Genomic DNA, 13,971 nt, shown 5'->3' on the forward strand with positions numbered 1-13,971 from the left:
GGGAAAGGGGAGGCGGCGGTGGGGAAGAGACAGAAATCTTTAATTAATTAATAAAGAAATAACTAAATTTAAAAAAATAAAAGAAAAGAAAAAAAGCAAAAAAAAGAATATTTAGTTCAATTTTGGAACCAGTATTAATTCACTTTCAATATTTTAGTGTGGCATCAGATATTTCAAAAGGATTTAACACCAAGAAATGTCAATCACACTGTTCTCAAATAATGTAGAACTTAAAAATATAAAAGCTAAAAAGACGATTATATTTAAGCTTCTATCATATGTCATCAGGTTGTAATATTTATCTAATTTGGATACCTTGCCAAAACACTAGAGCGATTCAAACCAATACCTTCAGAGACAGAGATATTGTAATTTATAGAAAAGAAATGACTACTGTGGTCTTAACAATCTTATCAAGCCACAGGGCCTAATAGCCTAAATAAACTCTCAGGCCTATCTAACCAAGCTCGTATCTAAATCTACCAAGGACTGCTTACAGATATCTCTCAAGGCCTTATGGTCAATACTGAGGGCTTCCAAATATATAAATAAACAAAAAAAATAAATAAATACAGCAAAGAAATCTGACAAAGTGTCCCAAAACATTCTTTCAGCTCTTTAGGAGGACCACTTTGAGACAAAGATAATGAGATCACTCTGGCAACACAGTTAAACCTGTCCTTTAAAGTCACTGTTTATGTTATTAGCCAGGTTTTGAACAACTTCATTTTAAAAACTTCATCATAAAATTATGAGAATTGGTATAAATTTTAAAATCTACTACTATTCCTACAACAGCTATTTATGTGTTCTGCCATAATTTTAGTACATAGTTCTCCAATTAGATATGGTATGTATAAAATCAAACATGATTAAATTAAGAGCTAGCATTAGTTCCAGAATAGCTTGAAAACTTAGAAAACAAACCTCTGGAACTCTTATTGTTTTCATATCCATTACAGGAAGTCTAATGTTCCTATGAGAACTGTGATAGTCAATCTTCACCGTTAACCTGACCAGACTTAGAATCACATAGGAAATTGGTGAGGCATACTTCTAGGTCTATCTGTGAGGATGTTTCCAGGAAGGATTAACTAACTGAAAAGTGGGGAGTATCTCAGAATAGGGCCCAGGTGAATAAAAATATGAAAAGGAGAATAATAGATTTATGACATTGACTATCCCTGCTTCCTGGCCCATGTGATTTGACCTTATAATGTGTCTCTCCTATACCTGTCACCATAATGGACCAACCCTTTGAAATCTTAAACAAAATAGATCTTTATACCCTTTGCATTATTTCTGTCACTTTTATCACAAGGACAAAGGACAAAAAAGTAACTAATATAAGATAAGCAATTCAATTAACTATTTTAAAGCAATTAATTAGTAATAATAACTTTTCTTTCATATGCAGCAGAAATAATTTTAGAATATTGAAAAACAAATCAAGATGGGCATGTTTCTAAACCCTCTCAAGAATAATAAAAATAATGTAAGGTAATAAGGCACAAACTGAATTGAGAGATGCACACTGAGGCTGCATTTTTCTGCTTTTAAAGTTCTACTTCTTTGACAGCTTATTTAAGTAGGAACAAATCAACTACCAGTACTTTTTAAAGCAAAAGAGTAAAATGTATGACTTAGTCTATGAGTAATGGCACAGAAACTAAAACATTAACACCTCAGAAAAATATTTTAAAGCTTTCTGCAGGCCAAAATTTATTGGTATTTCTAACATAATATACTGTCTATTTAGACATTTCCTGTGATTATAAATGAATGAACACATATACACACACAAGTCACTGATCTCAGTTAAAAAGGCAGGAGTCTAGAACAGTACCCAATGAAGCCTATCAAGCAACTACCATTATGTTATGCATCATAAATAGATATCACTTGTTTGATAAATAAATGAATATCAAATAACATTTAGAACTAATTAAAACAAATCCAAAAATCATTATGCTTTCAAAAATACTACTACTGATTGTAGTAAGTACTAGGTTGCTACTGAATTATAAATACTAAGCATATCTATACAATATACATACAAAAGTATTTGGAGATCTTCTGAGTTTGTAATTCATTTAATAACAGAATAAAAAAGTATATGCTTTCTATATGAGCAGGAATTTGTTTACTGTATTGAGCTAACATGAGAGCCAAAAACTTGAACACGTCTGAGTAAGATCAATGTATTACAAAAGCCAATGCATATGCCATATTGCCAGTCTCATAAGAGCTATGACATACACTTTTGGAAAGTTTACTTGCAAAGAACCCATGTACTGTATGTAACATAAATGTTTTTTTTTTTTGTAGAAAATGCTTCTCACTATAATAACCTCTTAGAGATATAATGTCCATATAATTACATTATAATGCCTTGAAAATATGAAATGAGTACAAATTGTCTATTGTGTTATTTTAAGGTTAAAGAACTTTGTCTATGACAAATACATTTTTTGTTTAAAAAACTGTTCTTATCAAACATATATAAAGTATACCTGCCCTATTTCTGTCTCAAAATGATCATAAATACACTAACTTCCATTTTACAAATGAAAATTTTCAAGTAGCTACCAAAGGCTACATATCAAAAATTTCAAGTAACTACCACCAACAAACACACATTAAAGTAATTACAAGACAAAAACAAACCCAACCCAAGTCAGATTCTGTAAACATACAATACCATAGTATTGTATTTAAAAAAAAAGGTAAAGAAAAAGAATAAAAAATATTTTTAAAAATAAAATGTTTCTGTTTCTGCAGAAAGAAAGCTACTACAATCTATTAGCTTAAGATGCACTTCTTACCCAAAATATGTTTTCATTAGGAAAACTTGGTGGCAAATATTAACCAAGGAAATCATGACCCAATAGCCTATAGAAAGCTGAAGCTGAGTGAAAATAGCAAACATGTTCTATAAAAGCAATACCAGCCAGGTGGTGATGGTGGCACACACCATTAATCCCAGCACTCAGGAGGCAGAGACAGGTGGATCTGTGTGAGTTCGAGGCCAGGTTGGTTTACCTCTACTCTCCATTAAGAGAATAAAATAAAAATACAGGTCACAGAATGGAAGAAAAAGGTCATAAGTCAAAGCCTGATAAAGAACATGTTCCCAGAATTCTCAAAACTCATAAGAAAGCAAATAATTTAAGAATGACAAAAAAATTAAGATAATTCACTAGAAAAAACATGTGCATGACAAATATGTGTTTCGAAAAATCGCCAACAATATTTGTAATAACAGAAACGGAAGCTCAAAAAAGTGTGATACCACTATACACCTATCAGAAGGAATAAATATTTTAATCTTAACTAGCAATATTAAGTACTTACACAAATTCAAAGAAGCTGGAACTTTTACATGGCAACTTCATTCATAAGTATTTACCCAAGGTAAATGAAGTCCCATTCAAATCAGTATCTACACACAAACTTATATAATGGCCTTAGTCATAATTATTACAAACTAGTAACAATCCAAATGTTTTTTAGCTGAATAATGAATAAGCCAAACTTATTAAGACCACATAACAGGACACTGTACAAGAGTGAAAAGAAAGATCTGACATATACAGCATCACACACACACACAAGAAACAAAGGAAATCAAATTAATACTGTCTAAAGATCTGATCTACTTAGTTATCCTATCTCTTCTGAGTATCTACACATGTGTCCTCTAAAAGGGCCACTAAGTATTCATTTATTCTTGCAGTGATGATTTGCCACACTCTTAAAGTAATGAACTGAACTGTTCTAGCATGTATTTCCTGACATAACAGACTCAAATCCTAAAAGTGTGAATCAAAAAAAGTGATTACTTATTTAGCTAGATGATACAAATGAGGTATTTGTTAATCAAACAGGGCCACTATTCCCTTACTTAACTAATATTTCTATGCTTTGGATCTGAAATGACCAGGTGATGATATTTGAAGGTGCTGGAAGTTTTAGGTGACACCTAGGAGGGGGAAGAAGGTGACTGAATGTCTTGATTTCTCAATACTTTTTCCATTCCTTCTTCTTCTCCTCTTTCTTTGCTTCCTGGCAATCACACAAAAAGTAGCCTTGATCTACCATGGCCTCCCCACCATGATGTTTTACGTGGATACAAGCCCACAACAATGAGAACAAATGATTGTGAACTGAACTCATAGAAACTGTGAAGCAAAATATCTTTCCTCTTCTTAGGTTATTTTGCCAGATATTTTATTAAGTGACAGAAGAATAACTAATACAACTTTCTAATTACATGGCCACACTATATATCAATAAGCTAGAACTCTATAATTTTGTTTTTAGTGTGATGGAAAAGTAAATCATTTAAAACTAAACAACGTTAGCATATAAAACAGATCAAATATCTCCTTTGGTCCCAGTCACATCTTTAAAACAGCATAACAAAACACTCAGAAGCAAATCATAACTCAAAGTAAAATTATTTTTCTAATTCCAACCTTAGGAATTGACTTTTTACAGGACTATTTTTCTTTTTACTTTGGCCTAGACTTGTTTACAATGTCTGGATATCATAACCATCTGAAAAACGATGTTGAGGTCCTTTCCAAAGCAGTTTACTATCAACATATCTAAGAGTACAGCACTGGCTTGGGCAACTTTAAAAAAAATACCCCAAAGTTAATCTAATATTCAACGAGAATTGACACCAAGAAACTGAAGGCCAAATTTTATAATAAAATTATATTAAAATGTAAAACACCCTAAAGTTTGCTTATCTGTGTTCTACTGCATCCTCTATTTCCATCCTTCCTCTACCCTTTCCATATTATTTGCTACTTTCCATTTTAGTAGATAGCGAGAGTTTATTAATTATATTTCCTATCAACTATCTCAAATACTCTGTGAAATAAACCTTATGCAGCAAACCTACTTTCTGTCTCACACACACTGGGAATTGGGGGTATGACTACAGATGTACAGATTAAAACATGGCAGTAAAATTAGTTACACAAGATACCTGCAGGAAAATGTACAACAAATCTCTATGATAAGCCAAAGCTAGATATTAAGTAGTTTATCTCTTAGATCTCTGGCCTGTGCAACTCTTTTCCATTTAAAGAAAAATTTCCAAAATGGACCCATAAATTAACTATCAAGAAGAGTAGGAAATAAGCCTTAGAAATAACATAAGTAAGCATTTGTCAAATTCTGACAAAGTACTGAATTTCGTGTGCTTATTAAGTTTTTAGAACTATCACTAAATCCAGCCATGGAAACAAGCACAGGAAGATAAATATCTTGATTTCCTTCTCAAAAGTAGAAATGAGAAGACTATGAGTGTTTAGTTTTAAATAATGTGGTCCAAGAAAACAACTGCACCACTGGTAGGTCCTATTATGGAACATCAAGGCAATGATTGCTTCTCATGATGAATTAATCAAGGTAGGGAAATGTAGAGGCCCTGCCCTAGAATGAGCTGACCTAAATATTTGGAGACTAGACTGGCTTAAAGATAAACTTGGAAAAACAAGGAAGGGACTTCTATAGGAGAGGGGTGTATTCAATATAAACCTGGCAAGAATATATAAGATATGCAGATGCTCCTGACTCTTTGTGACTATTCACCACTGCAAACATTGGTGAAACAAAAAATAATGTACATAAGGATCACTTTAAAAGCATGGATTAGTTAATAAGTATATAGGTACTAAATATTTTGAACCATAACAAAGATGGCCAAATAGGAATAGTCTACTATTGTTCAAGACTACACTGGAGAGGAAGGATGTTCACCTTGCTTTTTTTCTCTTTCTACTTCAAGGACTGACTGCCTAGCATAGATTTATATTAGCAAGCACACATTACCTGTTAAACTGAAATAATTCCTACTTTAAGGCTTCTAATGGCAGCTGTTCAGCCTAGCCTCTTTTTTCTAACATCTAATCAGTTACTACGCTCTATCTATTCTTCTACTGCGAGATGTCTCTGATCAGTTATCTTGCTAACCTCTCACTTTTCCTCCAAAATTCTCACTCTCTTTCTATGAATACAACAGTGTCCTGATATCCCCACCTTCAATATTTCACCTATTCCAATCTATCCCCGGGAATGCCACTGTCATTTTTCAAAGCACAAATATGATTTCACTTAATGTTTACATTTACAAAATAAATTTACAGAATAGCTTACATTAACAAAATAAAATTGTAGTCATAAACTTGCTTTAAAAACCTATACAATTCATGTGATTTCACAAAATGTTCCCACTCTTACAACACAGACTCATCCCGGTGATACCAGATCTCTACTTTCCTAAGTTTTGCTTATACTGTCTCCACCCATTTGAATTGTTTCTTTCACTACTATGGAAATATTATCACTCTAAAATACCCTGATCAAATCCAACCTTTTTCACAATGCCTTATCAGATTTATCCCAAAACCACCATGGCTATCACTGTACCCCTTCTTAAATGATCTTGTGTCATTTACTATAACAATTTCTCAAATTCCTGTCTTTCTCACCTAAATTAAATGAATGAGGGAAAGAATATGATTCAGAAATGTATCTTCAGGCATTTCACATTATTGCTCTATGTCTTGTCTGTACTCAGTAAGAATTCCAAACACAGCAACAACAAAAACCTAACAAAACAGAATGTCAATGAAATGCCTCATTAACCACTTGCAAGAATAAAATTTGTCTCTTCCTATCCCTCTAAATATTCCTATATATGATCTCCTATGTATTTCTGTATCATCCTATCGGTGATTATAAAGATGCAGGATGACAACTTCAATACCTTTGAGTGAAATGACCAGATTTAGGGAGGTGTTTTTAAAAAATCACATTATAGAAAGGCTGGGACCATGGTTATAACTACCTAACCCCCCAGGATTTTTATATACATAATAATAATTAAGAATTTAATGGGAAAATAAAGAGAACTACTATTTATTAAACACATTCCATATATGAAAGTCAACTTGCTAAGTGTATTAAACGCAGCACTGAATTTCCTTTACATATAAACTTTTGAAAATATCTCTTCTTCCTATTCATAAAGGTAACATGTAATATGATATATCTATTCAGGGGCTGGAATACAGATTTATCTGCTTTCAATGCTCATGTTCTTTCCTTTATTACTACAGAGCACCATAAAAATTAATTAAAACTTAGAAGTTTTCTCAATCTACCCTGGTTAAAATTTTAATGACTATAGCTTTAAGCTCAAACTGCTTTCATCAATGAATTAAATTACTCCCCAACTAATTCCCTTAAACAAAAACATATTGATATTATAAAAGTACCAGAATTCTAGTACAATATTTATTATATAATATGCAATTTCAAAACACTATAATCAATTCTTTCATAAAGAAGCAAATATTCACACACCAAAAAATAAACAAACCAAAAAACCCCAGAAACTATACAAACTGTAATGTTCATGGAACTAATTCATGAAGAATTCACGGTACTAAAACAAGCTGTTCTTTATGACCCTTGCCCAGGAACAACCAATACCATCTCAAGTAACACCTCTTCCCTGATCCTGACAGAATCCAGGCAAGAGCTAAAATTGCAGCTGCCTGAGGGGTGATGCCCTTTGAAGTTATTATTCCCAGCAGACCTAATTGAGACAGTCCCTGCACGGGCTCTCACAACCAGAGCATCTTGCTTTCCTTATGTCCCTGTTTCTAAGAATCTTTCTCCAGGAGCCAATGGAGCCCATTTTTTCCCTTCTGCAGGCCCATTTTCTACTTACTATTCACTAGAAACGAACTAGTTTTTGATTGAAACCTCGACACATTTTCCCATAGGAAAAACTTTCCAACAATAATTAAGCTCTTCATCTGTATAGCTTGCTATAGTGCATCGATCGAAAACTGTTACTACTATCCATGGTTTTCTTGTGGGCAAACATGTTCAGATTCAGAAACAATCAATTTGAACACTGCTGAAAGATAATTCTAAAGTTGTCAACTGCTCACATAAGCAAGAAAGGTAAACATTGAAAAAAACTTGAAATATATGAGTGGCTATAATTTAATAATTCTTATTCACTCTTACCAGTGATAAGCAAAGAGAAATTATTTCTTTTGACATCAAAATTAACAAATTTATACTTGCATTTTTAAAGGATTCCACCATATTTTATATATCCCATTATATATAATAACATATACATAACACAATGAAAATACCTTTATTCTAAAAACTATCACAGTTGAGAAATGTAAAGTTCAAACTTAAAAACCAGAATTTCCAAAGTCAATATCAAAAGGTGTAATGAAAATAAATATAAACTCTATAAATTAAAACTGCTTTTTTCTTATGAACATCAGCACAAGAAACAAAAACAAAATGGGTCTGCCAACATGTAGCACTAAAATTTCACCCCGAATATTTTAATAGACTTATTTGCTGGGTGAGATCTAACCAATCATAATGGTTTTAGACAAAGAAGCAGAAATAATACCTTCACCACATTACCTTCACCTTTTGTTTTTACTTCATAGGTTTTACCAATTTCCACTGGAGTATTTGTCAAAATTGCAGAGGTAGAAACCTATTGTTAAATATCTACAATTCCTAAAACATACTGCAAATTTTAAAAAAATGTGCGTGCTAATTACAATTTAGAAGACAGTACATTCAAAGTTAAGCACACCTAGACATAAAATAGTAGATATTTGAAAGATCCCTACTTCCCATATAAATACTTGAGATTCACAATGAAACAAAATCTCCCCACCCCCATAGTCTAGTTAGATATTTTATCTATGAAGCTACAATTTCCACATTTTAAGAAAATTTAACATTTTTCATTCATCTCACTTTTAATCAATTCTTAAGAGATGTGGACTATTAAGACACTTTGGAATCACTTAGTTTAAAAATATTTGTCTGTATAAAGGTTTCCATTCCACAGTACTTCATTCAATTTATTTCCATAAAATCTCTTGTTGCAAGTTATTCTAACATGTAATGTAATCTAACTCTAGCTTAAATTAATATAATGGAAAGGGAAAAGGGACAAGTAACCATACAATAATCCAAGGCATGTCTTTCTAGAGCTGGAACAATATTTGAAGACAAAGGCTCACCCTGGTGATTTCGAGGATTCTGACTGAGTCTTACCTCTAAACATTCTGTTGTAAATCAAACTGGTATTCAACAACTATTTTAGGAGGTGTATGGTGGCCTCTACTGGAATACTATGCTTATGATTAAGCGACTAGGAAAGGATCCAACTTTCTAACCCAATAGGTAGGTTTTTATGTTTAAATGTGGCTCGCGTTTTGTAACAAAACAACAAAATACCTGTGCACATCTAAGTTCTCATGGCCCAAGTGCAAAACACAGTCAGTACAGTTTCAGAAGAAAGAACGGCGGGAAAAGGGGAGAACGGAAGTATTTTGGTTCAACTTCGCTCAGCTTTCCCCAAATCGGTCTTATAAGGTCTGGGAATCACTTTGCCTCTGGTACCCACCAACGGTTCAGGTATGCAGGCTGGAAAAGGGTTCAGGGTTGAAGGAAAAAAGGCACGAGAAGGGGGAACTGAGAACAGGCAGCAACAGTTCACCTGCACATACTGACTGCCAGTTCTTCACTTAAGGTAAAAGAAAATAGGAGGCTGCAAAGAAATAAGAATGCTGTTACCAAGGAACACTTGTCCCTTAGGATTAAAGTCCCTAGAGTTGGTCACCTTGGTGTGTTTTTGTTTCCCTGAGTTCATAAAACACTGGAGTTAAACCATCAGCTCTGGTCCCCAACTCCAATTCTCAGAGAGCAGAGGCAGAATGTTGTAAGAAGAGCGCACGGAGTCGTGCAAGGCACTGCGCGTGTCCCCCAGTCCCGCTTCGGGTTGAAAGTGAAGAAACTTAGAACAAACTCTAGCGTGGCCGCACCTCCGGAGCCCGGAGCTCGGGAGGCCAAGCCGCAGCTAGGAATCGGGAGCTCTAGCCCACTGCCCAGTCCCCTTTCCCGCCCTCCTTGCTGCCAGAGGTCCGGGCCCCCGGGAAGGGGGTGGGGGCGCTCTCCTGGCACCCCGCTCTCCCGCCTGGCCAGGCTCTCCAGGGACACGGGGCTGCAGACTTGCAGCCGGTCCCGCCCACCACACTCACCTCGCCGCCGCACGCCCCGCCGCTGCTGCCGAACACCTCCATTTCTTGGTCGTCCCAGGGATCCTCCGGAGCAGCGAATGGTAGCATCGCCTCTTCAGGAGCACTCGAACAGGAGCTGCCCGTCTCCAGCACCAGCACACATCCCGCCTGCTGAGCGTCCTCGCTGCCGCCTCGGAAGAGACTCCGAGCCCCGTATTCAGTGACCGCTGACCTCGTCACCGGCGGATATCTCAGGAGCTGGGAGAGCGGGGTGTCCGCCGACCGCTGTGTCCAAAGAGAAGACAACTCAGTACTGCCTCCCCTCGAGCAGCAGCCGCCACACACCTCTTGCTGCCCGCCCCGCAAAGCTCCGCGGGGCCGCCCCCCCCCCCCCCCCCCCCCCCCCCCCCCCCCCCCCCCCCCCCCCCCCCCCCCCCCCCCCCCCCGCGCTCCCGGGCCCCCTCCCGGCTCCCTACGCCGCCAATATGGCGGCAGCCGCCGCGGTACCTGTACGGCAGTACGGCGCTTGGAACCCCCGTGGCGGCAGCGGCGCGGCGGCGTCACCGGCGCGTCAATGGAGGTTCCCCAGCCCGGGAGTGCAGTGGGGGGGGGGCGGGGTAGGGGAGGAGGGGCGGGGTGGTTGCGAGGAACGCGTGCTGGGGGCGGGAAGAAGAGGAGGGGGCGTGCTGGGCGGGGGAGGCGGGCGAACAGTAGTAAAGCCCACAGCTAGAGCCTGCTAAACCTGCCCACTCCACAGAGCATGCGCGATGCTCCCTACACATGCTCAGCAGGCCTTCCTAAAACTACCAAACCGCCTGGCTGGCAGGAGGATTCCCAAAGAGGATGCCGGCAACTCTGGGGCGCTGCAGAAGGCTTCAGGAGCCCAGGCTCTGCCCGAGGGCCGGCTTGCTGGGCCCAACAAAACTCAGGTGTAGTATACACCAAGCCACGCCCATTTCATTACCTAGTAGCCAATACTACCAGGGCGGGGATTTTAGACTATAATATAAGCCACCTAGAAGCTAGAGGTAGCAGATCATACATTTAGAAGAAATCAGTATACCTGTGCTCCCCAGTCTCCCACTCCAGTCAATTTGTCTCACTTAAGATGTGAGAGTCGCCTTCACAGTGCTAATGAACTCACAACGGTTCAATCTCTTGTGTGCCCCAACACCACAAGAGCACACAATGCATACACACACAACTCTAAACAGACTCTAAGCATGGTAACAAAGGCAGGGTGTCTAATGCTAATCCCTACCCACCCCTGGGAATGTATGAGATAACACACACACATAGTGATGTTTCAGTCTTCCTCACATGTGCTTTACCCCTTTGCTATTCCTGGCTCTAGTAATGTAACAGATGAATTAAGTTCCAGCTTACACACAAAGTGGATGATGAAAACCCTCAGTAAAAGATTTTCATACTTAAAGTTAAAAAAAAAAACACTTATTCCACTTTTCGACACCTACAGACTTAAAAGCATTTGCTATAGCAACAAAAACTCAGTCCCTTGGAGAGGTTTCTAATACACTACTTAAAACACACCACCTCCTTGCCCTTTCTACATCTAGAGCTGTTGTGATGTGCCTTCCATTTATTTTACCATCTGCTGTGGAGTGCTAAGAAACCAAAGAGGCCACAGAGGTTGGCAGTGAATTCAAATAAGAATTGCTAATAATGCCCTCTGACTTGCTTAAAATCCAAAGCTGTAGGCATACTACCTTGCAAAAGTGATATTTTTGAAAATGAGAACATGAGGCTATAAGACTTGAAAATGTGTGTTTGTATATATGTGTGCTAGTGTGTATGTGTCCATAGACTTATGTGAGTAGACTTATGTTTGACAAAAATGAATGATAGTGTTCTTAATGAAGTCCAATTTCATTGAGCTCTGAGTCTCATTTTCCTATTGCTTACAAGCTCAATGCTACAACTCTCCTCCCTCTTTTCCACATCACTTATTTTTCTCCTTCTACCGAATTATTCCCATCATCAAAAACATACTCTCTAATTTCTACTTACTATCATTTGATGCATTGTATACCTCCCAATTCTTTTAAATATTTTCTTTACTTGACCTCCAAAATAAAGCTGTGCATATTTTCTTCCTACATCACTGATGTCTGTTTTGCTGTTCCTCATCTTTATAAATGTCCAACCTTTGAAGCTTCAGTGCTCAGCTCCTGACTTTTGTCTTTCCCACTTTTCTAGTTCTTTACTTATCCCATGCAGATGCATGGTTTAAATCCCATATGTATGATTTCTAGTCATAGAATTTCTTGAAGTCAAGAGTTGTACATTCACAGCATGTCCAATATATCTGCTTAGATATCTAACATTTTGTTCAAATTCAGTTTATTCAAAACAACTCTTAATTTCAGTCCAACCAACCTGGCCCTCCACTATTCCACAAGTTTGCAGTTCATAACTCACTTTATCATATTCAATTTCTACCACCAAATAAAAAAATAAAATTTAACATCCCTATGTGTTTCTTCATTCAGAATCCTTTTTAACACATAGCTATTTGAATGTCTCCTAGATAGATAGATAGATAGATAGATAGATAGATAGATAGATAGATAGATTTGATAACATGATGTGGGAGTGATTTCTTATTAATAAAGAAACTGCCTAGGCCCCTTGATAGGCCCACCTTTAGGTGGGTGGGGAAAACAGAAGAGAATTCTGGGAGAAAGAAGCTTAGTCGAGGAGTCGCCATGATTCTCCTGCTCCAGACAGACGCAGGTTAAGATCCTCCCTGGTAAGCCAGCTCGTGGGCTACACAGAATATTAGAAATGGGTTAGAACAATATGTAAGAGCTAACCAATAAGAAACTGAAACTAGCCAGGCCAGGCAGTGTTTGAAAGAATACAGTTTCCGTGTAATTATTTCGGGGCATAAGCTAGCTATGTGGGCAGCCGGGTGCCCAGGACGCAGCCCTGCCGATCCTATTTCAACAGATGGCGCCCAGACGTGATGGGCTAAATCCACTTAAACACCTAAGAAGGCTTAAAAATAAGAAAGAGAGAGTTTAAAACAGATTTTTGCTGTTTCTTGGTGGCATGTTGTAGAGAGATTCCTGACTCAGCAACAGCAGCAGAAAAAAAAAAAGCTGCGTCATTTTAAAGCCCAGCTTCCTGGGGGCTGTGCTGCCAGCATGAACTCTGGCTTTAAAGCATTTCAAGGCTTTTATGGGACTGGATGTTTGTGTTCCTGCTTGGGATCAGAGGAGAGTGCTCTGAGACTGTGCCAATGGCTCAGCGCTCCCCGCCTGCACCTGGGCAGAAGGCAGAATCAGGCTTAGGCAGGCAGAAGAGCATGGCGGATTCCTGCCGCCATACAGAGACACGTTTTCAGACTGCGCAGTGCTCTGCCTGTCAGATCTGGCTGTGACTTGGATGAAAAGAGTTTCTGTGCTGCACACTCAGTCTCAGAATTAAACTGCTGATTGCGGCTCCAATGTGAACTGCTGTGTGCCTGGAACTGTGCTCAGCTCAGAAGCACCAAATGACTCTGAGGCAGGAGCAGCTGCTCCTTGCTGAACTCTGCTGACCTCAGGCAGGGACTACCGTAATTGCCATAATAACAGCACAGTTAAGGTTTAGACTGGGCAGGACACAGGCAGTACCGTATTACTTGTACATGGTGCAACTTAAGTTTTTAAGAAGTGCTTAACATTTTAAGAAATGATCCTGGATAGTAAAAGAATTACAGATTCACAATAGAACAGATTCAGACACTGTTGGATGAATGTACGTAGGCTTGGGAGAGAGAAGAAAAAGAATATAAAGAATAAAGTTAATGTCTTAAAAAGAAAAGGGGTAAAGTCTTTAAAGAGACAGAGTACAGAAGTACAGATAGTTATAG

The 13,971-nt window shown here is 37.9% G+C and overlaps 1 protein-coding gene across 7 annotated transcripts in view; it reads right to left on the reverse strand.

Moving 5' to 3' along the window:
• Positions 1–13,971, reverse strand: part of Rps6ka6 (ribosomal protein S6 kinase A6) — a 181,690-nt gene that overhangs the window by 91,590 nt on the left and 76,129 nt on the right. For 6 of the 7 annotated variants that reach the window (XM_050127559.1, XM_050127557.1, XM_050127556.1 and 3 more), the window contains one exon: positions 10,116–10,379. In XM_050127559.1, the coding sequence (XP_049983516.1) occupies positions 10,116–10,379 (264 nt within the window). Of the gene's footprint in view, positions 1–10,115; positions 10,380–10,601; positions 10,722–13,971 lie in introns of those variants that run through there. The other variant, XM_050127562.1, reaches the window with a different exon arrangement.

The sequence above is a fragment of the Alexandromys fortis genome, unplaced genomic scaffold (genome assembly GCF_014885135.2).
Source record: "Alexandromys fortis isolate MF-2015 unplaced genomic scaffold, M_Fortis_MF-2015_v1.1 scaffold_188, whole genome shotgun sequence".
Lineage (NCBI taxonomy): Eukaryota > Metazoa > Chordata > Mammalia > Rodentia > Cricetidae > Alexandromys > Alexandromys fortis.